This window comes from Anopheles coustani, chromosome 3 (genome assembly GCF_943734705.1).
Source record: "Anopheles coustani chromosome 3, idAnoCousDA_361_x.2, whole genome shotgun sequence".
Lineage (NCBI taxonomy): Eukaryota > Metazoa > Arthropoda > Insecta > Diptera > Culicidae > Anopheles > Anopheles coustani.
This window is the reverse complement of record NC_071288.1, coordinates 24,955,451-24,981,390: the sequence shown is the minus strand read 5'-3', so window position 1 is coordinate 24,981,390 and position 25,940 is coordinate 24,955,451. Positions and strand designations below refer to the sequence as shown.

At 47.9% G+C, this 25,940-nt stretch overlaps 1 protein-coding gene across 1 annotated transcript in view; it reads right to left on the bottom strand.

Moving 5' to 3' along the window:
- Nucleotides 1-6,407: 6,407 nt before the first annotated feature.
- The window catches only part of LOC131260072 (regulating synaptic membrane exocytosis protein 2), a 39,151-nt gene continuing 19,618 nt past the window's right edge, over nt 6,408-25,940 (bottom strand). The window contains exons 6-21 of the mRNA XM_058261733.1: nt 24,711-25,525; nt 21,654-21,828; nt 20,834-21,102; nt 20,615-20,752; nt 20,403-20,540; nt 19,255-19,452; nt 17,208-17,342; nt 16,764-17,130; nt 16,484-16,688; nt 12,799-16,337; nt 12,562-12,720; nt 11,850-11,945; nt 11,702-11,771; nt 6,946-7,132; nt 6,701-6,868; nt 6,408-6,614 (exon numbers count right to left, since the gene is read on the bottom strand). Coding sequence (XP_058117716.1) covers nt 6,408-6,614; nt 6,701-6,868; nt 6,946-7,132; nt 11,702-11,771; nt 11,850-11,945; nt 12,562-12,720; nt 12,799-16,337; nt 16,484-16,688; nt 16,764-17,130; nt 17,208-17,342; nt 19,255-19,452; nt 20,403-20,540; nt 20,615-20,752; nt 20,834-21,102; nt 21,654-21,828; nt 24,711-25,525 — 6,866 coding nt within the window. The remainder of the gene's footprint in view (nt 6,615-6,700; nt 6,869-6,945; nt 7,133-11,701; nt 11,772-11,849; nt 11,946-12,561; nt 12,721-12,798; nt 16,338-16,483; nt 16,689-16,763; nt 17,131-17,207; nt 17,343-19,254; nt 19,453-20,402; nt 20,541-20,614; nt 20,753-20,833; nt 21,103-21,653; nt 21,829-24,710; nt 25,526-25,940) is intronic.

Genomic DNA, 25,940 nt, shown 5'->3' with positions numbered 1-25,940 from the left:
GGCCCGTAGATGTCCCCTACGAAACAATCCTTCGATATAAAGGGAGAAAAATCTACCACCCACCGGGGCCGAAGTTCACTTACAGCACTAGCTACATCGTTTAGGTTTTGTGACATTTGTTCCGTTTTCCACCGCACCGTCAAACATGTCGCTTCGTTCGCGTCCGCCGTTTTTTGACAGCTTGTGTACTTGATTATGTTCCGGGAAACTCAAACAAGCAACGGCGGCAAACGTAGTTGTAACTGATTCTTCCTGTAGCTCTCGTTTAAACACTAACGTCCGCCTTCCTTAGACACTAGTTCAATTGCTAGAAAATGAATAACGCGTTCGTTTGTGTCCGTCCACCCATTGGCCTTTCGGGTTGTGTGTGTCTAATATCACGTTTTCCTACACAAAACTAGGCACCGGGCATCATGGTTTTCGTCGTCGTCGTCATGGTCACGGTCGTCGTCATCGTAGTCGCTAAACGCTGCCACCCAACACCCGTTACGCAGATGTGGGGCAACCTTTTTTTTGTTTTGCCAACGTTAAACAAACAAATAAACAACTCGCTAAGCAAAATCCAATTCTACGTCGGGTAAGTTTGATTTATTTTACAAGTTTTACTCTCCGATAGGCCTCGATTGCTGTTTTCAAATGTTTCAATGTAAATTTAACACCCTTTTGTCTTCTCTCCCGGCTGACCCGCCACATGTTTACGCCCGTCGTTCTGTCTTTGTGTGTTTTGCCAACTTTGTGGATGGCAATTCTGCTTACATACACCGCAAAGCAATTTAAAGCAATTTTAAATGTTTCTAACCTTTCGATTCCACCTGCGAACGCTGGAAGCGTCCTGCGCACCGCATCCTGGGCAACCTTTTATGGCGGCCAGCGGCCATCAACGTGCAGTCCTTAGCATACTAAGCGTATTTCGGTTACTCGAACGAATGCAAACGCTAAGCAAATGCAAAGCAAATCGTGGTAGGGATGGAGCCTTAGCTTACTGGTTTGGTCTGATAAATAAGCATCTTTATTGTACCTCGGAGTGAAGCGCGAGGAATTTGGTGTGGAACAATTTTGCCCTCAAAGCTTTGACGAAACGAAACAATTTTGCGAAAAACTTTTCACCGTTTTGGTCCAGCCGTTACTCCAGCTTTCGAAAGTGTTTCAAGGCGATGCAAAGTAAACCGAAGGAGCAAGCAGCGTAAACTCATCGTTTGGTACTGGACGGATCGGATATGCATATCAATCGTGCAGCAAGCTCGGGACGAACTGGAAGGTCCGGTTTTTATGTTCGCAATTTTCCCAGATAAAATTAACAGATGAGACGCAACGAGGATAGAGCCAGCGCATCGGGAAAATATTTATCCTGCGAATTTGAAGCTTTTTGATTATTGTTTTCGTTGTTTCTACTATTTCCAGAGCTAGCTGAAGTGAATCCAGCGAAGGGAGGGGATCACAATAAACTTGTTGGTTACAATTAGTCACGTCGGGAAAGATCTTTTCTTAGGAGCCATCTTCGTGGCGTAAGATACGAAAGCCATAGAAACAACAACGCTGCTAGGTACTTTGTCTCAAAGAACGCAAAAATTATCCATCAAAGCCCAGACCCATATTTGTCTGCCCTGCGTGAATTTGTCGCCAAAGTAAGTCACCCGTTTCGAGCGTGACTTTTTTTTTGTTGATTTGCTTCGTTTTGGTTTCCCTTTTAACCTAGTTATGTTCTCTCAAGCCCCCGCCCGAGTATAGTTTGATTGGCTATGATGCTGAAATGTATTTTCAAAGTTCCCTGTAGAAACCTGATATTATGTACACTTTCACGTTGTTTCCGCGTTTGCTTTATGTCAAGTAAGCTTTTGTTTTGTTTATTTTATTTGTTTTTCTTTGCTTGTAGTATAAGACAGCTGGCGCTCGTTGCATTTAGTTTCCTAGTGATTTTATATCTTGAGGCGTTTCCTTATGGGTTAGAAAATGAGCTTAGAGAAGGAAAGTGGAAAATAAGTCGCTGTGTTGGTTGGTTTGTTCAATCGATGACCGTCTGGTTGATACGTTATTTCCCTGTGGATGGAGCACTGTAAATGTTTTTTTTTCCTGTTCGCCTATCTCTCCACGCCATAGTATTTACAAAGCTAGGTTGTTTGATTTACGAGTAAGTGTAAAGGTGGATGAGAAATGGGCCCAAACAAAGCTGCGCATGTGAACGTTTGTCAACGTCGGAGGAAAAACTATTTTACCACAAACATGGCAGGCTTTTTTAGTATGATATTGATGGTTTCAAACTTAGGATCATTTTGGCATTATATTCAGTAAAATATGGTCATTATATTCAGTAAAATATTTTAACAATTTAAATTTTTAATGATTCGTAACATTTATTCGAACCAATCTGAAAGATTCCAAAATGGACAAAGAAATGTGCAATGGAAATTTAAATCCACATCACTAAACCATCAATTTTCGAAAGTACATTTCAAAGTGGTAATTTTGAACATCTACACAGATGCTTAGTGAAGAAAAACTGGGTAATGTAACAAGTATCTGCCAGAAGTGACCCTTCGTTTTACTTTCCTTTCACACGTGCGCACAAAGAATTCAGTAATCAGAATCGAAAATTCAACGGTTTTTCTTAGTTTATGCCCTAGCTAACCCCTATCGTTTCTCTCACACACAGCGAGACGCAGCTTGCTATCTCCGCTGCAGTGTCGTTATGGTAACTAGTCCTTGCTTTGTTTCGTCATTTATTTTTTCTAACCTTGTTTTGCATGGTTTTTTAACTTACTTTGTTGGTTTGTTCTCTTTGTGTTCTCATATTCGCTAGGAAGTTGTCTTACTGATAAAGATATGGTTTTTGGCTCGTTTCTCCATTCGCTTCTGAATATGCGTACTGTTTGCTTACTGGCTGGCTTGATGTGGCATTTGTATTACTCCCTAGCTGCTCCTACCTACGGTGCGCTGAACAGACACCAACAGTTCAACATTTCTGCTGCGTCCGTTTTGTTTAACCTCCCCTTCCTATTGATGCTTTTGAATCTCTCCCTTCCGGTCAATATTTCCATTTTTTTTGGCAGCCAGCAGAGTACACCGCTGTGCGGGTCAAAATGTCCAGGTTTGCCGAGGTGTCGAACGTGATCCCACAATGCTGTCTATATGTAAGTTGAAAAGCCGACATTCGAAAAAGCATTTCCGTTTGTGTTCATGTGCTAAGGCAAACAAATATGTTGATTTCCGATAGAATAGATTTATGATTTTCTTTCTTACATCCGTGTGCATATGGGTTGTGTGATTTACGTTGCGTATTTTTTTGTGTGTTTTTGTATTTGAGTTTAGTCGTTCGATGGATTGGGATTCCTTTCCGTCAGCATGGTTTACCCTGGCGCTCCAAAGGAATCTCTTATCCATGGGCTTTGCTGTATCTTTTCTTTGTTTTCTCTTTGTACTTCTATGTTTTTCCGACCGAAATACGTGCAAATGTAAGTACAACTCCAAGAATTCAGCTCGTGCTGCTTTCAGTCAATAGAAAGTGTTACTGATCGTTGTTTGTTGGCGCTGGTTCGATACTTCTAACGAAACCGAACGGTGCCCATTTGCAACCGGCAAGATGAAAAGATAGATTTGACTCCTCGCAGCGAAGGTTGTAGACTGGTTTCACTGAACTTTAAGTGTGATGAAAAGAGTGCCAGCTACCATCTTTTGGTGTGTCCATCTTTTCCCCCGACAGAAACTGCCCATCTTTTACGGTTCTTCCTGTGATCTCTCAGATAGTTTTCCCTCGCAGCGACCTTTCTAGGTAAGTCTTCCAGGGTTTTGACGTTCTTTAAATCTCAAGCTGGTATATTACAATAAGGATATACGATTTAATTTATTTAAGTTAATGTTTTGCTTCCTACCCCTTGCCTTCTCTCTTTAATCTTTCTCATCTTTCTTGTTTCACGTTTTTGGTTTGGGTTCAAATATTTTACTTTAATAAATTCACAGATTTGAGTTTCTTTTTTTCACCCCCCCCTCGCACGCCCAGCTCCTTTTCGTTACATTATCGCTAGTATAAGATGATCTTCGATTTTTTGTTTGTTTGTTTTATTTTGTTGATGTTGTATATGTTGCATTTTATAATTTGTTGTTTAACTCTTGTGTTGCTTGCTTGCAGTGTATCTTTCCGCTATGTTCGTTCCTGCCCCATTCGTCCCCCTCGACGGTCGGATACGTTTTAAAGAGAAATGGTTTAACTATGTACGTTAGTGAATAATTAAAATAATTAATATCATCTGCATCCGCCCACCCGCACTACCCGGGTGCCGTCCAGCGTTTGGTGGACCGCGACCATCCCTTCGCAGGCGTCGGTACTCCGGCGATGGATGCTGTTTTATGCTTCTCCTTTTTTTTTTTCTTTGTTTTGGTTGATTTTTTCACGCCTTCTCGTTATCGTATCGCATCATTCGTCCGGTGCTCCGAAGTGCTTCCGATGTGTCCTCAATCAGTGGAGTTCAGCGAGTCTCTCAGTCCTCGAACATAAGGCCGTAACGGTTTTTCGATCGTGTGCCCGGTGAGCGAAGTCCATGCCCAGCGTTTGCGATGGATGGCCCGGAAGTGTTGCGCTCCGCACGGGACCATCGTGCATCCGTGCACGGGAACCGTGGTGTAGGTGAACTCGGGTGCGCACCAGTGTACCAGGGCGACTTGATTACTTGAGTGGCATAGGGTTCGGCTTACTGCTCGCCGGAACGAAAGCCCCAGCGTAGCAAGCGTAGCGTGATCACCGAAACAGAAGGAACAGGTAGAAGACGGAGGAGAAATGAATTAGATGCGAAATGTTAATGGTGACGCAGTCAGAGCATCCCGAGCACAAGAATAAACCCTAGCTTGAACGAAAAGCCTAGCTAGGCGACTGCCCTCTAGTCTGCACTGTGGCGCTTTCTATGGCTTGATGGATGGAAGAAGCATGACTCTGATGCGAACGACGATGGTGTATCGTGGCGAATGATTGGAAAGTACATCTAACATGCGTTCATCCGTGGCTCTACCGTTCCTAAACTCTATTGTCCTATTTATGAACTATCGAAATGAGGTCTTCCGATAAAGGAAACTATAAAAGATAGAAAGAAAGATACGAGACAAGACAAGAGCATGCAAAAGATAGTTTTCTTAATGTTCAGACGTACCTAGAGAGGAGATACCGAATATGGAAAAACAAGGTGATTTTTGCTTTTGCGCTTTGTTAGATTTGTATTGCGTATTGGCTATTAACAATTTGCAGCTAGGGATTTTTGTTTTTTTAGCTCGCTTATGTTCTTTTAAATGTTCGAATAGTGAGGTTACGTTGTGTTCGAGCATTCGAGCTGGCTGTGAGTTCGGGTCAAGTGTTTTTTTTTTCCTGTTGTATTCAGGGTGTGAGTTCTGTGAGCACAGTAGTGGTGGTGGTGGTGGTGGTGGTGATACAACGTTAAAGGATTCAAGGGAATGCTTGCAGAGGATCGGGTGAGTTTTCTTTCTTGAGTTTAAGCAAAGCGCACCGGCTCGAGCCAGAATCACTACAAATCATTCGAGAAGAAAAACGGAAAGTCTACAAGAAACTATATTTAAACTATAATCGAAACCATACCGGACTTTAGCAAGCAACATTAATGGGCGATTAACAGCCTGGCAAAAGTGATCTTTCGGTTGAGAAATGGTAAGCAAGTTTTCTTAAAAGCGAACGAACATTTGTTCTTTTTCGCGCTGAATCAATCCACGAACCTATCGCTCCGTGTTGCGCACGCGTGTTTCTTCAGCTGATTCGGGCTGATGCCATGTTCAATAGGGAGGGGGGCCTTCTCCCCAGTCGCCCCGAAATGTTGCTTCCATGGTCAGTTATAACACAGAACGCGCGGTTTGCTTTGCGCATCGCTTAAACTAGTCGGTTTTTTGAACTCATAACGATGTGAACAGATAAGTGGACAAACCAAAGTACATTACGAACAACAGCATCGGTCAAAGCACGGCCCCAACACGCACGCTGGTGCTGTATGGGCGACATTGTGAGCGTGTTGCGTGAGTTAACGAAGCGGTTAAGACAAAACCATAAAACTGGGCAACACAACAGACAAACAGAACCGAAAACCAGGGAAACACTGCAACTGTGTGGTGAGGAGTGACTAACTAGGAATTGGGGAGCAGTCATCACACAGCCATAAAAACACCCGGAACAGCAAAATGGTGCGCATTCACACACGCACACACGCACAAACGCACACTTGTATTGCAAGCAGGATACTGCACATTTAGCGGAAGTGTGATCAGAGAGACTAAAAGTTAAGTTTCCTTTGGTTTTTTGCTGATCCATGTACCCTTCTGTGTGGGTGCGTGTGTGCGATTAGCTGTGAGGTACAGCGCGAGAAAGGTACAGAGACAGGATAGAAGAAGGTGATGCGCTGGATGGGGGCTTTTGAGAGGCTTTACAGCTTGAGTGAATCGAGTGAGGCGATCGAGGATCGCCTAGAGAGGCCCAAACTGGGTGGCCCACTGACCAGTGACGTCGTGCCGAACAGTTTGTACCAGCCGATGACGATGTGTGACAGGTTGAGGTTGTCCAGCATGATCTGCGCAACGCCCATGAATACTTTCTTGCCCTCCATCCGCCCGTAGTCGCCCCACACCGTAACCTACAAAATGAAGCAAATAGCGTAGATAGCCAATAAGTCATCCGATACAATCGGTGCGGCTCGGTTTGGCGCACGATGGCACTCACCTGAAGTATGCAATTCGCAAACGGCTCCCTAAACACTAGTTGTTGCTGATATAGTGGGTCTAACGTTTTCCTAGCAGTCGTTGTTTTTGCTTTTTCTATACATTTTTTACCGGAAACTAAATACACTTTAACGTAAGGCGCTGGAAGTACTTTTGAGCCAGGACGTGCCTAGGGAGTGGGAGAAGCAGATTAGAAAACTCCTGCTAGAAAATAAGAAACTACCACCACCTCCCCTTTCTACCTACCTGCAATCCTCTTGCTCTTATCACTTCAACCTCTAAGGAACCTTTCTGATAGCACATAGACAGTTGAATATCACCTAAGGCAGGAGCACCCAGTACCTGGCGTCCAACTAGCTGTCCTGGTCCCAAACCATCGATGAAGTCCGATAAAGGTCCCGTATCACCCGCCACCCGCAGCGATGGTGACCACCTGGTACGCGGTTTAAATGGAAATTGGAGGAGAATTGTGTGTTTTCGAAATGGAAAGAGAAAAACGAAAACGGCAAGACGAAAACGTACAAGTTAACTGGTTTGCATTTGGGCACCTTTTTCGGATAACTGCAGCCAGCTGAACCCAAACGGAACACAACCGAAAATATGGCCGCCTAGCGTACCAAACGCTACAAACTCTATTCGGTACTCGATTTGCAAACGGGAGAACAGAAGGCAAAACTAAACTTTCGAACTACTACAGCAGCCATCGGGAAGTGGCGCACATTCGCTCGAATTCCACTAATGATGGTTGCTGTACTATTTAAAGAAAAAAAAACATAACGCCATCCGGAATGGCCGAACGAAAATTAAAAATAAAAAACACACAAACATCAAGCACACCGAAACGCACAAATACACGGTGGTAAAGAGTTAGTCGGAAAAGAGAATGGTTTGATAGCATTTGTTTTCTTTTTGTGTTTAGTTGTAAGGAATAAATGTAATACAACTGAAAGAAAAACCAATACTAAACGCTGCTACAGAAACTAGTAAGGATAATGCAGATGATGACATAATAAAACAAATGATATCATATATCTTCTGAAAAACCCTTCAGACGGGTTTAGATGAAATCAAAGTTTAAATGATAAATATCACAATGGATAACTGCGATAGGAGTGTTTTCTCAACGAAAGATAATAGTTTAAATAAATTGCTTTTTGTTTTTTATTCAGGAAGGATAAGGGTCCCGCACATTGACACATAGGATGGACCTATTTTACGTATCGAATACATCACACCAGTGGCAGGACAGTGGAGCAGTCACGTGAGAAAGAGGGACTCGTAAACATATCCGGAAGGAAGATGAAAATCGAACGACATCGGGGTTGACGAGAGGTAAAAATGGTTGACCAGAGATAATTTGGTACGCGCACAATTGGAGCAACACAATTAGATCGTAAAAGACAATGACAGAGTATTGGAAGTGAAAGAAGAGAGTGGGATAGAAAAGGAGAGAAGAAGAGAGAGAAAGAGAAACAGAGAGAAGGTGAGAGAAAAAGAGACAAAGGTAGAGGTCCGAAAAGAAAGAATATCATAAGGGTATAGAAAGGAAAGGGATGTAGATTTGAACGGCTACCGGGAGCGACAGGTGACTAAAAAGTGGCAAAAAGAGCCCTGCATGTAGAAGACAGGAACATCAAACATTCCAGAGTAGTTAGTTTGTATTGCTGTGTATTTTATTCAATTGTAGAGACAATAGAACGGAGAGCGGAAAACGCTTATCAGGGAGGAATAGACAGTTTATTGTGTTTCTGTGTTCTGTGGAGCATTCTACGAAGCGACTAATTACTGGTGCAGTTTTACCATCATGCAGATATTGGTGGTGCAGGGTGGATTTAAGATAAAAGACTCTTAGGACCTCTCACATTCAGTTGCCCGATTCCGCGGTAGTCGGCGGTTAGCCCCACGGGAGGGTCTGTGGGCCAAGGTAGTCTTTTACCGAATTATGACACTGGGTTTGAGCTATTTATACGAGTAAAATTCTCTACCACTGCTACAGTCTACTAGGGTACACATAACGATGTTATTGGATGGAATTATGTACACAGAATCATGACACTTTGCGGGGAGGGTCAGTTGAACTTTTTTACAAACGAATGAAAATTTAAAGTTGAAGAAAACATGTTCCGTTTAAAAACATGTTCCTTGCCTTTTGAAAAATGTTCTAAAATAACTAGAAACAACAGAAGAAAATGAAGAAATCGTTAGATGGTATAACCGAACTTTCCATTTTTAGTTGGTACATATTACGTAATAAAAATATATGAAAGATGTCTTACGAAAAAATAAAGTTAACCTATTTAGAATACGTATTGATGCTAACAACACAAATAAACAAAACAATTCAAGTGATCTAAGCAATAAAACCAAACCATCATGAAAGAGGTTATATTAAAAACAGATTATTTAAGAAACAGGAATGCAAAAGCGAGAAAGTGAAGCGTTTCAGCAAAATCAAAACACACAAATCTCAAAAGTCGTTCAAAAGCAATGAAGATTCTAGCGAGATGGTTAAAAAGGCTCAACAGCGGAAGTAGATAAAGGTACACAGTGATACACCGAAGCAGCGCGATTGAATAGGCCATCAATCAAGACAGCAAAGCGATGAAACGAAAAGCGAGAACACAGACGAAAAATCACAATCACAGCGGAAGACAATGAGATAACATCACACCACAAGCAAAACCCACCAATGAACGACAGTGGAAACACTGAGAGTTAGATAGACAAAACACACAGCCAGATAGAAAGTGAAAAGTGGCAGACAAAGAAGGGGCAAGGAGAGACAGAGAGAAAGAGAGATAAAAATTTGAAAAAAAAAACGTTTCCGGTGGCGCAACACAACAGTTAAATCGAAACGGAAACGGAAATCGAGTTCGCAAAACGAGTGGGTGGCAAAAAGGGTGGCCACCACGCGCACGCGCGATCGGACACACGCGCACACACACGCACACACATACATACATAGCACACCCACAAAACACATTTGACTGCGGCTAAACACACACTTACGAGGAGCCTTCGGAGCTCGAGATCGAGTGTAAACTTCCGGCCCGATAGGCTGCCGACTGGGCTGGTATCGGTGTTACTTCGACCGATCGTTGGATCGATCCGGCGGACGCCCGTTTCCGCTGCGACGTCGAGGATGAGGATGAGGACGACACGCCTTGGTCTGCGAGCAAGATCGAACAACGGGCAAGATGGGTATGATAGACTAATGATGGGATGGAGAGTTCGGTGCATTTGCGCCGGTGAGTTGGTGAGATATTGTACAAAAACACACACACACACACACACGCACGAATCGCAAACTTGGTTCGGCTCTCTCCCGGTCAGTTGAATCCACAAAATGGCGATCGTAAAACTATCTCTATCCTAAACGGAAACGGTAACGACTTTTCAAGTTGAGACGGCAAAGGCAAAACACTAGAACATCGGTGACCATCGTAAACCAAGCACAGGAACAGTCGTTTTCCATATCAACGGCGCAACAAGAGGAACGAAATAAAAAAAAACCAAATTTGTATGTTCACAGGTCAAGTTGGTTCACCTGATCGGCAAAGTAAAGGTAGCATCAACCAACATGATACATGAGAAACACGAGATGGTAGAAACAAACGAACAAGAAGGTGAAAATATTACATAATACTTAAACACACCGCTAAAAGGTAACGAAAACAACAGAAGGGGAAGTCGGAAAAGCACATTTCGATGGATGAATGTAACAAATCGAATTGTAAGATGAAAGAACGGACGGGTTCTCTTGTTCTAAAGTCCTCCATCGAGACCCTGGTAAAGTGATCATCGAGCTGTATAATTTTAAAATTAAACTTCCCCTTCTTTATGTAACATTCGAAAAGACAACAACTAACGACGGCTATACACACACACAGAAACGAACACACAAACACACTGTACCATCGAAACGACTTTTCCGATTACACTTCGCCTAAACTTTGAGCTTCCACGGTGCGTGTCTCCCGCCTTAGCCTTCCACCAAACATTGCGAACAAACGACTCGAAAATACAGCGGATAACAATAGTGAACGACAGAAAATAAAAGAACATAACACTAAGAACGATGTGGGCATCATCGTTCGCGCGCATCTAGAAAAGCGTATTTAGTTTACAGTGAAAATGTTAGCGCTGTTGTGGCGTGTGTAGGTGTTGTCTGTTTTTTTTCCATCCATGAGTTGGCGTGAATATCTCTCTATGTGTCTCCGGAGGTGTATCTGTCCGGGGTGGGCATGAGATGTATTGCGTACCGAAAACAAAACCAAGTCTTCTTGATGCTCTTTTCAGATGGAACGTGGTGTGACGATTTAACAACGTTCGCTTCCGGTTCGGGAATATCGCGTAAGGATCAGGACGCCGTCCGAGGTCAAATCGCGACGGCCGTCGTCGGTTCGAGCAAGGAATCGGGAGGCAGGGAGGGACGGGGGGGGGGGGGGGGGTTAAATAATAGTGAAAACCAAAGTGAAATTTAAATGACACAAATCATAATGATATGGTGAACCGAACGTAAAGTTCCGGTTTAGCCAAACTCTTTTACCGCACAAAACACTACCAGATCACTACCGTCTACGTTTTTGGGAGGAGGAGGAAAGGGTTAGTAACTAGGGTAAACTGAAGCGTTTCTAAAAGACAAAACCCCAACCGGTACTGGAACGCATTCTAAATCCTCCCAACGATCTCGTTCTCCCTTTCGGGCAGCGGGGAAAACAGGTGCTCGGGGGAGGATGCAATGTGTCCCAAACAATATTAGCTAGTAACTGTCACTAGTGACCAACTAAACGGATCGGGAAGTTCGGAGATACATAGGGAAAATGGAACGAAAACGCTAGGAACATGGATAAAAGCGACAATCGAACGAAAATAAGGGAAAACCCGGAGAACGCTTTCCCTTTTTAAGGAGCCGAAAAACAGGGAGGTAAAAAACATGAAATAAAAATTTTTTAAAAAAGAAAACCCAAAACAAAACAGAAACGAAATATCGGCAGCGAACCTGTCACCGTCGGCACTTCCTTCGCCATCGCTGGAGGCGGAAGAGCCCCGCGATAGACCACCGCCGCCACCGCCGCCGCCGCCGCCGACACCGCCAGCGCCGCCGACACCACCGACGCCGCCACTAACACAGCCGCCAAGGCCACAGCGCACCTCGCCCGGGAGCACCTCCTCGCTTCGATGTACGGTGAAGGAATTCTTGCCACGCTTACCAAACCCCATGCGTCGCTTACGACCTTTTTCATATGTTGAATGAAATTGATTATCAAAACAGTGTCAGTTCCGCACGCTTTCCGCTGAGAATGGTATTTTTTGTACACTGATGCTAGGAGACACAGACAGATAGTTAGAGAGAGGGAGGGAGAGAGATAGGGCATGCAGAGGAAACCTATGGTGGGAGGGTAGGTGTTAAAGCAGGGAAGCCGCTATTGCAGAGGGGAAGCGTGGCAACAGGAAGCGCTTGTTCCATGATTGCGACCGCCATCACTCTCTCCCTCCCGAAAAAGAAGCCTGTTTAGTTCAGAGCCATTTCGGGCGAACCTAGTGGGAGCCGCTCCCACCGGGCATCCGAATCCGAATCCGGCACAACAACACACACATAGATCGGTGGTCACTTGAAATTTGGCCTTTGGACGTTGGAACTTGGTTTGACTGTTGCACCCAATGCTGGTTCAACCCCGTCGTGCCGAACGCGGTGCATGCCTTGCTTCCGACACCCTACCAGGAGTCGGAGCGACACGTCGCACCGGGTTCAAAGTTCCGGATCGGCTCAAATCCGGCGAGGCTCGGATCGATCGCAGCAACCACTGTACAAAAAGCTCACACTCACACGAATAACAACGCTTACGCAGAAGTAGTTACCTGTTGCCGACAGCTGCGAGGTCGAGTTACTCTTGATGCCCATACCAGCACCGAACCGGTCCCGGTCCCTGGTGGGCGTTTCGCTTTTCGGCGATCGTTGGTCCAACTTACGTCGTGCGTCCAAACTCTGTATCACGGCCGTATCGCTTAGGCTACCGTCTGCGGTGGTGGAGGGCGAAAAAGGCAGAGGGGGGACAAGTTAGAATCGGCCAGCCAGCGCAAACTGTTTGCTCCTACCTATCTTATCCTCCGGTGTGCCCTCGGTATTCGAAAGACTTTGGTCCAGTTCTCCGCGCTCGCGCGACTCCCGTTGCTCTCGGTCGCTCAGGTCACGGTCCCGCTCGTGATCGCTGCTGTTCCGCTCCCGGTCCCGCTCCCGGTCCCGCTGCCGGTACGCGTCCCGGCCACCGTTGTGGCCGCCGTACCGGTTCCGGCCGCGCACATCGTAGTCACTGTGCGGATCCACCCGGGAGCGCATCCGATGTTGTTGTTGTTGATCGGAGTGTCGATCGTGCGAGCGCGACCGGGATGACGACCCACCGCCAGAGGCCCCGACGTTGGGTTTTTTCATCGACGGCCGTTTCGGTTCGGTTTGCAGCAGCGCGACACCGTTGGAAGAGGAGGAAAGGGATTTGGGGGGAAGAGCGGAATCATAGTTAGCGTTTTTTCTACTGCTAGCGATACGGGTGGTGCTACTACTTCTACTACTACTAGTGGCGCGGTATTGGGGCGAACACGGCGACCGGGTGTACTCGAAGTACTCGGGCTTCTCGTTGATGCTGACCGAGCTGTGCCGCACACTGTCCGGACCTTCGCCTCCCGCCCCACGCCGACCCTGGCGCTCTTTGTCCTGCAGGTTCGACAGGAACTGATCCAACCCCTCGAGGCTGCTGGTGCGCCGGGTGTCATACCGAGCCCGGCGCTTCAACGACGACTTCCCGTTGAACGACGAGTTCCTCCCACGCGAGAACGAACTCTCAAACACCTCGTCGTCACCCTCCTCGTCCTCAGCCTCGTCGTAGTAAGCATCCTTGCGCCCACGGGTCGCCACAGTCTGCTCCTCATCGCGCTCGAGCGACACAAGGCTCGAGCTGCGCGACTTACACTTGGGAAACAGCTCCGATCGGCGACCGGTCGGATCGTCCTCTTCCCCATCCGGTACCATTCGATCCCCCCGGCGTTCCTCACGCTCATACCGATCCCCCGCTCGGTGCGGCAGCATTCGCTCCTCCCTCAACAGATAGTGCTTGCGACCCTCGACAAGCTCGTACCTATCGTAGGCCGCCTCGTGGAAGCGCTTCCCACCGGCGTTCAACTCCCCATCGCTGAGCGAGTGGCTCCGGTTCAACATCACCGTCGGACTCTCGTCACTCAGGTACACCGTCGATTTGGGCTTCTGCAGCAGCTCCATGCGCACCTCGTCGATGATCGACTTGATCGACTCGGAACTGCTATACAGGATGCCCGATTCCGACTTGAGTTCGTCCACTCGACCCTTGCTGTCCGATTTGGCGCCCTTCCCTAGCCTGACCGCGGACTTCTTAGTTTCGATCTCCTTAAAGTTGGGCTTTTCCGTAACCTTGCCCTTGGAGCCGCTGGCCGTCGGCGTCGCTTTCGTCGGTTTACCCTTCACCGAGCCTGCCTTCTTCATCGAGCCGCCCTTTGCCGGACTTTTGGTGCCCTTCTTCGGAGTGCTCGATGTGGTCGACTTAGACTTCACCATCGTGCCAGGTTTCGCCACGCTCTGCTTAGACGATTTCGTTCCCTCCCGGTCCTTCTTGGCCTCCACAAGAGGCTTTCCTTTCTCCGGCACCTTTGACTTTGCCTTATCTTCATTCCCCTGCCGATTCCCCGGACGCTCATCTACCTTCCTCTCGGCTTGTTCGGTGTTCTTCACGATATTCAAAGTGAGATTGCTTCGATCGAGGCTACTCTTCGAACTGCTTCGACTCTTTCTCCCCTGCGTGCCCGCTACTCGGTTCCCCGAGTCCCCGCTCCCTTGCTCACCCTCACCACCACTACCACCCAGCGAGCGGGTACGCTTGCGGTACACCTGCTCCTCGACGCGACTAGCGAGCAAGTTCTTTCGGACACTCTTCGTCTTCCAGCCCGTGTCCGAATCGTACTCGATATCGATGATCTGATCCTGCGCGATCAGCGAGTGCGATCGGGCGATCTTATCCGGCTTCACCGGGTACGCCGTCTCACGGTAGGGTTGCTTTTCAGCATACACCGCATACCGGGACTCACTCGGTGACTTGAGCACCTCCAGCCCGGGATTCCCGGGCATCCTCAGACAGTTTTGCTCCAAACCGCTGACCGCATACTCACGATCGCCCCCGTCCATCGCCATCCGATTGGGACTAGCACGCAGCGATCGCTCCATGCCCTGTTCCAGTGCCGGTGGCACGTCCTCCAGCATATAGGCCGGACGGGACGAACGAAACTGCATATCCGGCGCACTGATTTCGCACACCATACCCTCCGGGTTGCTCGTGTACCGGATGTTACTTTCACCCAGATTCTCCCGACTGTCGCGAATGCAAGTGATCGTTTGGTTCTGATAGCCCGTGTGCGGATCGTACACGTTCTGGTTGGAGATGCATATGTTTTGACCCGCCCCGCTCGGCCGATCGTACACGGCACTGTTGTTGAGATTCTGGTCGGAGTAGGACGACTTGAGGATGATCTGGTTCGTAGAACCTGCCGAGGAGGAAGGATAGCGGCCCGACGGTTGACCCCCATCCGTGGCCATGATCAGCTCCGTTCCCAGCGGGACGTGCGACTGTGGATGGTAGCGGTTGGAGATGGAAATCATCTGATTGCGCGGCTGTTGATAGTTGAATGTCTGCAGCTGCTGAGACGCATGTCGATAAGGCTGCTGTTGCTGTTGCTGCTGATCCATCGGACGTGCGGACATACGCCGTACAATCATGGTACTAAGGTTCGGTTCCGATGTGTTCGAACGCATCGAGTATGACGGCCGTCGACCTCCGGTCGAACCCGGTGAAGGTTGGCGATAGTCCATCGACAATCCGCCACCATCTCCTGCGTGAAGCGAGGTAGACATGAGATGATCCATCGATCCACTGACAGCCGCAGGTCCAGCACCAGCACCGTACCCAAAATAGTGGTCGGTGGGAAGCGACCCGGAGTGAAACTCAAGCGAAGTGGTTGGCATCTGAGCCGCCACTGTCTGACCGGCCGAGGAAAGGTTCACCGAGGTGGTCATAACGTTCTCACTGCCCGGGTTCAGCGTGTAGCTCTGGATGGTACTTCGGTCCGGGTTGAGCGTGATGCACTGCTCGTTAAAGTATCCCTCCTGCATCGTGCCCTCGAGCACGGCAGAAGGAGCGGTCCCATAGCCGCTAGCACCACACGGCTGGGCAAATACCACCTGCCCGTCGGGTGGAGCCGGAGAGATTGGAACAGGCTGGGGTGTGAAGATTCCACCGAGAGCCTCTTCGTGCTGCCCCTGACCCAAGGGAAACCCCCTAGCTTGGACACTAGCGTCAGCTACGGTGGAGGAACTAACAACGCCACAGCCTACTAGGTCTTGGGGCTGCGGATCGCCGAGAATCTCCGGCTTGGGAGGTATGAGTGCGGACTGCGTTACGTCCGGCAGGACGGGAAGGATCGCCGCCTGGTCACCGCCGACCTTCTGCTGCTGTTGCTGCTGCTGGCCACCCGCATACTCACTCGGCAGTGCACAGAGTGAAGTCGTGGCCCACCCGGTCGGTAGGCTTCGGTTCTGCAATCGTCGATTGTGAATGTTCCTTTGGAGGTAGTCAGGACCAGGGTTTAGAAATATATCCGACCAAAACGGGTACACCACGGACGGAGTGATACCACAAACAGACTATCATCCTAACGGCTGTAATCGGGGAGAGAGAGGTTTGCTGAAGTTACCCTTGCCACTCACCTAATGCCTTTCGATCCGCGCGGTCGCTCCGATTGGGTTGAGAAAGCACTTGAAGTAACACTAACTACCGATTCCATGTCGGAATCGCCGAAGTCACCCATGAAATCCTTGTCCGGGGATAGTGAGTGCCTTGGTCTAATTCTACTCTCTAACGAATGCGTCGTCAAGTCACTGTCGGAAAGTCCGGAGTAGTGCCGCTCCCAGCCTGGCGTGGGTAAAAGAATCGGTCGAGAAATAAGGTTTCGGGACCCAGATGGCGTCAGAGGGCGACCTCCCCTACCTCCCATTCCCGTGCTGCGGTACGTCGGCTGATGGTGGCTCTGGCGGCCCCGATGCCGCGCGAATCGACCCCCGCTGCGCTCCTCAAAGTCCTGAATGAACCGCTCCCGTATTGCTGCATTCCGTGACATGTGAGGTACTTGTGGTAATTGTCGTTTCTTCGGTGATCCGGTTGGTGTCGCTGTCGCCGATCGTGATTGAAATCTTGGCGCATACTGATGCAATGGAAGAACTGGATATTCTGTATATCTATCATCTTGTGGCGATAACGAGTCCCGCCGATCGTCCCGATAGTTCTCGCTCGGTGCCGCCGACTGGCTGCGCTGATTCAACGCCATCGTACCGTTGCGCCTGTAGGCCGACGATGCCTGCAAACCAGGAAAACAACCGGAGCTCGTCAGTTCAGCTGTGTACGCCACCCTCTCCCGTCCCGTAGCCAAATTACCTCCGCGTTCATCTGGTTGTGAAATCCCTGTCCGACACCGGAGACTGTGCGATAGTCCTTCGCTACCATTCCAGCTGCTCGTTTTCGGCCCTGCGGGGACATATCCCGTCTAGATCGCCTATCCTGCAGATCGACCTTCGCGTGCGCAGGGTGGTTCAAATAGCGCATTGTTCAAATTAAACGAAAAAACAAAATCAAACAAAGGAAGAAAAAAGCATAATGTTAGTACACTTCGTCCAAACTTTCACCACATTTCAATGTGAACTGGATGTGAGAGAGGGCAGTCATGTTTTCGATACGATTGGTGATCGGCGATCTGTGGAGCAACTACTCTCGAGCACGTGGCGTCACTTTCGGGTTGAATCAGGTGTGTCTGTGTGTGCGTTCGGTGGAAAAATGTGGTGTTTGTTTGTGTTTTTTCACGTTGCTTTTGGGTGTGCTGTTGGTGTGTGTTTTCTTTACTGTCCCGTCCCTGAAGCACGCGCAAACGTGACGACCCCGTTCGACGATCGGTCGGTTTACAACCAGTATACTGGTTGCCGGTTCTACTAGTTGAATCTACTTGGGCTACAAACATATTGTACTAAACAAAACAGGAGCTCTAATGCCAGCGCGAAGCACCGCTTATCAGCTATAGTGTAGTGTGTAAGTGTGTCACTGTACAACATGAAACCGAAGCCAACAATGTTTCGCTGAATGCAAAAAAGTATGCTAGTTTTTCTGTAATAAATGTAACAAGAAAATGGAACAACATAGCAAATAGTACAGAGCTACTAGAAGAAAATAGTTAGAAATGTAGAAGCAAAGAGGAAGATGGGTAAAGTTTAAGAGAAGCTTAACAGGAAAAGATCGAGAATTATAGTAATGGAATAGCGTAGGAAAGTGGGTGAACAGTAAGACAACCTATAGACGAAAGATTTAAATACATATGTAACAGAAAACTATAACGCAAAGTTCAATCTAAATCAAACAACATTTTAAACAGAACTCTAGAGGAAGCGATAAATTTGCTAAGCGAAAAATCTAGCTCATGTTATAGCGTATAGCCATTGCTATTGTTTTTATTCTCAAATACAACACCAGTCGTGGCGAATGGTTGGCATCGCGAAAGTTCATCAGAATTTCTAACCACCGAAGTCTTGCGAAATTAGACCCGATAAAACATAAAGCAAACGTTATTACTCAAAAAAACGAAAAAAAAATCATAGCTACACGACTCGAAGTCGTATCGGCGGGTTTTGGTGACAATCAGATAAAAAAAACACTGCTTGGTCGCAGTGCATATCTTAGCAGATTCGCCACCCTAGGGATGAAAACAACATAAACATGAAACACCCTTTCACCCAAGTGTAACATCGCTTCCTGCATTCAACCGAAAAACAACCACTGATAAAACTGAAAATAAATGTTATAAAACAAACACTGCAAAGAAATGGAGAAATATCAGAGTGATAAAGAACAAACGTTTGTACATGGGGAAAGGAAACTTTGACTGCTGCGTTGTGAAGGCGAACATATTGGTTTCGGAGATGGTGAATATAATGGTGGTGAACAACTTGAAAGCAAACCCATCGAGTTGGCGGTGATGATGATCACACAATGCTTGAAAAGGCAGTGAAGTTATGGTGGAACAGCACGGTGGATTATCGAACAAACCCAACTGCTTCGATTTGACCCTGTGTTTCACAAAACGTCTGGCTTGTTAAAATTATACATATATTTTTTAAGAAAATGTATTCCGCAACTGTTTATCAAATGAACCGCATTGCATAATGATGCACAACGTACAAATACCCTAGTTCCGTTTACTCCAAACACTCTCGTCCATCGTTCACACAGTTTTCGAAGATCGCCATTTTTAAGACTGTGTTCACATGTTCCCTTATGCTATGTTTTCTCTTAACTGTCATTCACGCCATAGTTATTACGAAAGTTTGTTTTTTAAGCAATAGTAGAAGACTGTGAGGGCTGGTTGGTTGATTCGTTTGTTGCAAGGTTTTGTTTTGTATTGTGTTTTCTTTTGTTAGCGTGTAGGTTGTGCGTTTACCTCTGGCGGAGGACTAGATGAGCTGCCTAAGGATGATACACTAGCGCCGTCACGTCCGGTCATCAAACCATCGATATCGCATTCGGATGTCGTATCAGAGTCACTCAAGCGTGAGGTCGTACTCGGTGGCGATAAATGATCGGTCGGGGTTAATATCATATCCAATTCGTTGCCAGGTTCTTTATCGTCTCTACGCAACTACGAATAGATATTGTGAAAAATGTAATGATTGATTTGCTTCATAGTAAAGATCGGTGTTTGGCTGCTGTAGGGGAGGTGGGATAAATGATCGTAACGGTGGAGCTGTAGAAATGTCATGTGCAACATGTATCCCGTACTGGATTTGTTATGTGGCGAACGCAAAAACCGAAAATAATAAACACACCTGAAGGCTTATCGGTTGGTTTAGGACCTGTCACTTCCGGAATAGATAATAACGAGAGATGGATTCTGATATTTGAAATACCACTAACTCGGTAAGGATTTCCGGGTGGCCACAATTCTTCCGGACAGGTGTTGTAAATGATTTCACAAAATAGAATGTACCTCACTCGAAGCAGCGAGAGATCGAAACAGAATGGCAATTGAGAAAGAATCGAAACGAAATCTAGCATGAAGAGAAAGATCAACTGGAGGTAAAACGAACGGAACAAAAGTTGCGCAAGCGAACCTACGATGAAAACTCATCATGTTAAAGGCAAGAAGCGTAATGAATTTCGAAAGATGTCTTAAAAAACTAATGAATGATCCAATACGATCATCCTTGTGTGAACAAAAAATGTTAGCGACAACTGAGTAAAACTTAGTAATGACTTCCAATAGACTTTTTTAAATATCACGCCGTCACAAAACAAGACCATGAAAAATCTATACTTCTTTTTTGCAGGGAAATCATAAATATCGAGGAAAAAAGGAATCGTCTTGATTGTGTGTTTTAAAGTTTCATGTTAATATAATGTAGAATGTATTGATAGAAATAGTAAACGGACGCAGTGAAACGGCGTGTAAGAAAAAAGTGTAAACAGTAACGAAATAAGTACAACTGCAAAAAGGATTCGCCCGCTGGCAAAACGGAACGAAAGCACGGAACAGAGGAGTGTAGAAAATATAAGAAGCGAACGGGTTGGCCACTCCGCCGAAATACGTACAGTATCTCGCAGTGAGTCCTGATGCGGCTGAAGAATGTACCATTCCGACTCATCGTCCAGCGGGTGCGTGGACAGATCGATAATTACTTCGCCAAGGAAATCGTTCGCACCGTACCGGACGTAGTCCCACACCGTAACCTGGAAGAGAAAAGCGAGAGGATCTTGATTTATGGTGCCGTCCCGGGGTCGCTGCTTGCCACTTCCCATCCTACCTCAAACAACCGATTGTTCAGGTCGGCCCTCCGCAGACCTTCGTACACGAACGTCTGGCCCCAGCGTGGGTCGTTCGTGAGGGCTAGGGTTTTGGTGCGACGTTTCGATTTTTCGCTGCGATCGGGTAGCAGGCAGATCTGCAAAAAAAGAGGAAAGGAAAGGAGTGTGTGTTTTCAACAAGGAACTTGCAAAGCGAGACACTAGCTCTCGAAACCTACCTTGACGTACGGATTGCGTGCGGCCCCGTTCCCCCTCGGGACGAGCCCATTGGCGCAGAGCACGGTCACGATCAGCTGCAGTGAGCTCGGCTCGAAGCCCAGCTTGAGCTGGACCCGCCCGCCGACACTGTTCTCCTGCGGTACCGTCCCGGCCGGCGTCAACCGGTTGCTGTACCGGGAGTTGGCGGAATAGTTGCGCACACTGTGCAAGTCCGGCGAACCCGGTGAGGTCACCAGCACGCTCGGCTTATCACGCCGATCGTAGTTCTCTACGGTGATGAAGGTGGAGTGGGTTCAGCGGGTGAGCATACTAATGGGGGGGGGGGGGGGGGGGTGACACTGCTTTCCACCGCTTACGACGAACGTTCCAGCCAGGAAGTGGTGGTAAGCGATGGAAAGCGATCGAGCGGAGAGACATACAGCGCAAAGGAACAACATCCGAACGCACAACAACGAGGCACTCATTGAACAAAAGACAGGCGGACCATCCGGGACGGTCCGGTAAAACGCTTCAACCGCGTGAAAGCAGCCGAAAGTATAAACATAAAGCACAAACTGAGGTTTTCGGAAAGAAACAATCGGGGGAAAAATAATAATCGGCGACTTATTTCTTCGATCCCTAATTCATTGGCCGTTTTTCTTTTCGCTGCCTCGCGTTTGACCGATTCGCTGAGTAATATTTCAACCCCTCAGTCGACCAACTGACAGTTGAAGCTACGGAAAATAGGTGTTCTTCCCGCCCCCTCGAACAACACTACCCCATGCGGACAGTCTACCGGAAAGCCGAGCTCCGGAAAGAAGGAAGATAGAGTATAGTTACCTTGCCGGAGATGGGCGCTCTCCAGCTCGATGAGCGCGGCCCGGGTAGCGCTCGGTAGCACCTGGCCACCACGTACCTTCAGCCCCAGTACATCTTCGCCGTCGAAGAGCCGTCGCTGCACCAGATGGCCAATCATTCGATGGCCCTCCGACGACACTTGCCAGCTAACCGGATTCTGCGTTAGCCCGACGACCGACGACGTTACGAAACAGAATCGGTACACAGACCGGGTCGATGAGGTGAAAGTAAAATGGGATTGAGGATACGTTTGACAGTTGCGCCCGGTTTGCGGACAGGCCTCGATGTACCGGAGGCCGAATGAGGGGGGGCGCTCCGGTACATCGATCGTTTGCGAGCATGGTTTTGTGTCTATTTTCATTGCGTGGAAATTGTGGATTGGGTGTCTGCAAGCTAGTTCGTTGATGTTGTTGTTGTTTTAGGGGAGCAGGTGCACGGTAATGCGTGCGGTGAGACATATTGAGGACTGTCGGTTCTGAAGCCCAAGGCCAAGGAGCAACACCAAGCCAATCAACCTCGGCTCAACGACATCCGAACGAATCCGAATTGAAATCGAAAGTCGCACCCAAAGCCGTTCAGCGTGCTCGATTTTGCAACAAGGTGTAAGTGCCCCAAATCAATCACAATGGATCGCTCAGTACATACCACAAAACAAGTGAAACACACAAACAAAAATACACACACACACACCAAAAGTTTGCACTATCTTACATCAATACACCAGAGCGCCCGTTAATCGACCATAACAATGGGATGAAAATTGTGATAGTAAAACAAAACATGAAAACACACACATCCAATCACGTGGCAGGGCACACAAAAAAGGAAAAGTGTTTCTTCTATTCGACAAGACAGAATGCGAGGAGATGCATAAATGAGCCTAAAACCCCGGTGGAAAACGAAATATGTGCCCTTCTCGTGGTGTGGTGCAAATGGGAATTGAAAACGAAGCATAAGAATCCGATGGTGCCGTCGGAATGGTAAACAAGGGCGTCAAAAACAGCATCGGAACCATCGATAGGAGGGTAAATTTAATAAAAATGCAGCATCTCCTCGATCGTGCCGACCGACCGGATGGCGCAATCGTAATGGAATAAAAGGCGGCCACGCGAATAGTTTGGGATTGTATTTACAAACGGAAGCTGATTGAAAAATCGATTGATGTGCTTATGTTCTTCAATCTAATTGCACTCAATTACAATCCAGCGACGGTGGAACTGACGCTGGGTGATTCGAAACCGAACGAAACCAACGGCACACAAAAACACAAAAGTCCCGCACAGAATTAGGTCGATCCAACGACATCCTCCCCACACGTGGGTGGGACGGCTTGGGGTTGGGTTTTGATAGCGGATGAGGAAAGCATAAACGTGACGGATGGAAGAAATAGACACACCAATTGACAAGCACACACAGACACACACACACGCATACACAGGCGCTAGGTTGCCAGGTTGGCGTGAACGTGAACACACATATTTGGTGAGGAGAGAGAAATGAATTTTTATGTTACCCTGCGGCACAAACAACACCGGTACTCTATTGAGCATGTACATACATACAATGGAGTATAAATAGACATTGGCAAGACGTAGCAGATAAGGGAAAGATGTGCCAGAGTGCGGGCGACACGCGGCGGTGTTCTGGGAGAAGAGAGAAACAGAGATAGAGAAAACGCTATGGAGAAAGACAAGCGGCGTGAAAGCGATAGTCGAGGGGGGTGGTCAATGGATTGATAAAAGGATGCATTGGGAAGGGGTGAGGCGATGTATAAAAAGTTGGCTTAGCGTAGGAAATGCTCAGAAAGAGAGAGAAAGGATGTGTGTGACTAGCTGCCTCCCGAGCGTGGAGGGAACATTAAGTGACAGCCGTAATTTTTACATTGGAGGAAATGGCAGATGGGATAATGGCGCTTGGGATGCGGAAGCGCCCGAGACGTCCGCGGGGTGACATGGCTGGATGGTGGTCGGCTGGATTCCGAACGTGACGTGGAGCGTGATTGGGTAAGCAACCAATCTTTGGTTTTTTTTAAAGCGAATAAAAACAAAAAAGGTACAGTGAAGAAAGTAAAATAGGAATCGGTTTTCCGGAGTAAAAACCTAAAGCTGCTGCGCCTAAGGCGAATAGTTAAACACCCGATCCTGATGCCAGGATCGATTAAGAAGGATAGCAAGACAATATAGCTTCAAGCAGCGCGTTTTGAGCAAAACACCTTATAGCATACTTTCAGGCGTGATAGCGAGGAACAGCTTCTACTGCTCATTCGAGGGTAGGAGTTGATCGTAACCACCTTCGCCACCAATGCCATGTCACGCTAGGGGCGGTCGGGACGAGATCAACTACCACTAAACCGTTGGCAAACGGGGAAAACATGCATCGAAAGGCAAAGCGGACAAACATTAACATGCAAAGCAGCGAAAGCGGAGAAAGAGAAAAGTGCAGCTATAATGCAGCAAGCGGTAACAGTGGCAAGCTAGAACAATGTTCAATGGCGCGAAACGGAGGCTAACTAAAGGCAGTTGCGCAGCCTTTGCTAGCGTAGGCGCAGTGTAAGGTTGTACTAAAGAAACCGAACAATCACATCAACCATCGAACCAACGAGGCTGCGTGCGCGTGCGTGCACTTCCTAGACGCCCGTAGTCCCAGGACGCCATCGCGATGGATCGATCCGGAAGAAGTGAAGGCGCAGGCGTACGTTGTCTCCACAGACCCGCCCAATGCTCTGGTGCGTCCTGCGCGGCACTAAACAAACTGGCGTCGAAAGGTTCTACTGGATGAGGTCAGGTCGGTGTCATCAGGTCAGAAGATTGTCTAAAGTCATGTCCGCAACAGTGTCTCAGTGTTTTGGCAGGTTTGCCTTTCTCCTCCGGCCTTTCTATGATCTGTGAAGTCAGGAGTACGTCTCCGTCCGTTCGTATGCGTGAAACTCTGTGTGTGTGTGTATCTTGTGTTGTGGTGTGCAGGTGGGCGCGTGTGTTGGTGGTGGGGGCGGTACGTGTACTGTTAACAGTGGGGTGGGATGTAAGTGTGACACTATACCTTTGGACCATCGCCCCGATTCGAGTCTTCGCTGCTGGTGAACGTGCTGCTCGTGTCGATGCCCGAGTCTTTGGTGGCCGAGTCCTGGCTGCCCTGGCGCTCCGATTCCCACCGGGACCAGTCGTCCGAGTCCTGCCCATCGAAACGGACCGTCTTCTTTCTGCGCTCGGTGAACCGCCGGCTGTCGGCCGGCTCGTCCCAGTACGGATCCGGCTGCTCGGTCGCCGCCGGGCTCGTGCCGTACCGCGCGTGCGCGTTGTTGTGCGCCACCGGATGCGGTCCCGCGGTACTGTGGCCCGAACCACCGCTGCTGCTGCTGTTGCACTGCTGCTGCTGCTGGTGGTGGACGGCCTGCTGGCTGGACGCCGACGTCTGCTGCCCGTACGGCGGGAACTGGTGCTGCTGGCTGCTGCTGCTGCTCCCGCTGCTGCCACCGTGCTGCGACGGCGCCGGATGATGGGAGGAGGGGAGATGGTGGTGCGATGGCTGAAGATGAAGGTGATGCTGGTGTTGGTGGTGGTGGTGGTGGTGATGGTCAATACTGTCGTAGGCCGTCGGTGTGCTGTCGCCCACCACCACCTGCGGCAGCGGTTGCTTCGGGTGGTAGTGGTGCGGTCCCAGCGGGTCCTGCGGCTGGTAGTGGTAGGGAGGCTGGTGCTGCTGCTGATGCTGCTGCTGGGACGGCGACTGGTATCGGTTGTGATTGGTACGATTGTAACTATTGCGTTGCTGCACGTCCAGCTTTGTTGCGCGATAGTCGTTAAGGTTAGCGTTCAGTCGTGTGTGATTATCGAAATACTGTCTTTGGTGACCGGCTGGAAGAGAAACGGTTCGAAAGCGGAACAACGCCTCAACAACACTGCTTGCTTTTGCTACACCCTCAGCACGATCATCATCATCATCATCATCATCATCCATGCAGGCTTTCGAGTAAAAGCCTGCACCGGTTCAGTGTCAAACAACTACAACAGAAAGGGAAAACTCAAAGTCGAAAACAATAACCCACCAGCATCGGTCATAGACTAATCCCCCAAAGAAATCAAACAAGTTAAGTTTTTATAATTCACTAAACAAAAACTAAATTAAAACAAATCATTAAAAAAAAACAAATTAAAAAGGCACCAAATAAAAAGCTGTGATTAAAACAAAACCAGTTTAAAATCAGTCAATCTTGCCTGCAAAACAACAGTTTCAACAACTCGCGTTCAACCATTCTTATCCCTAATTTTG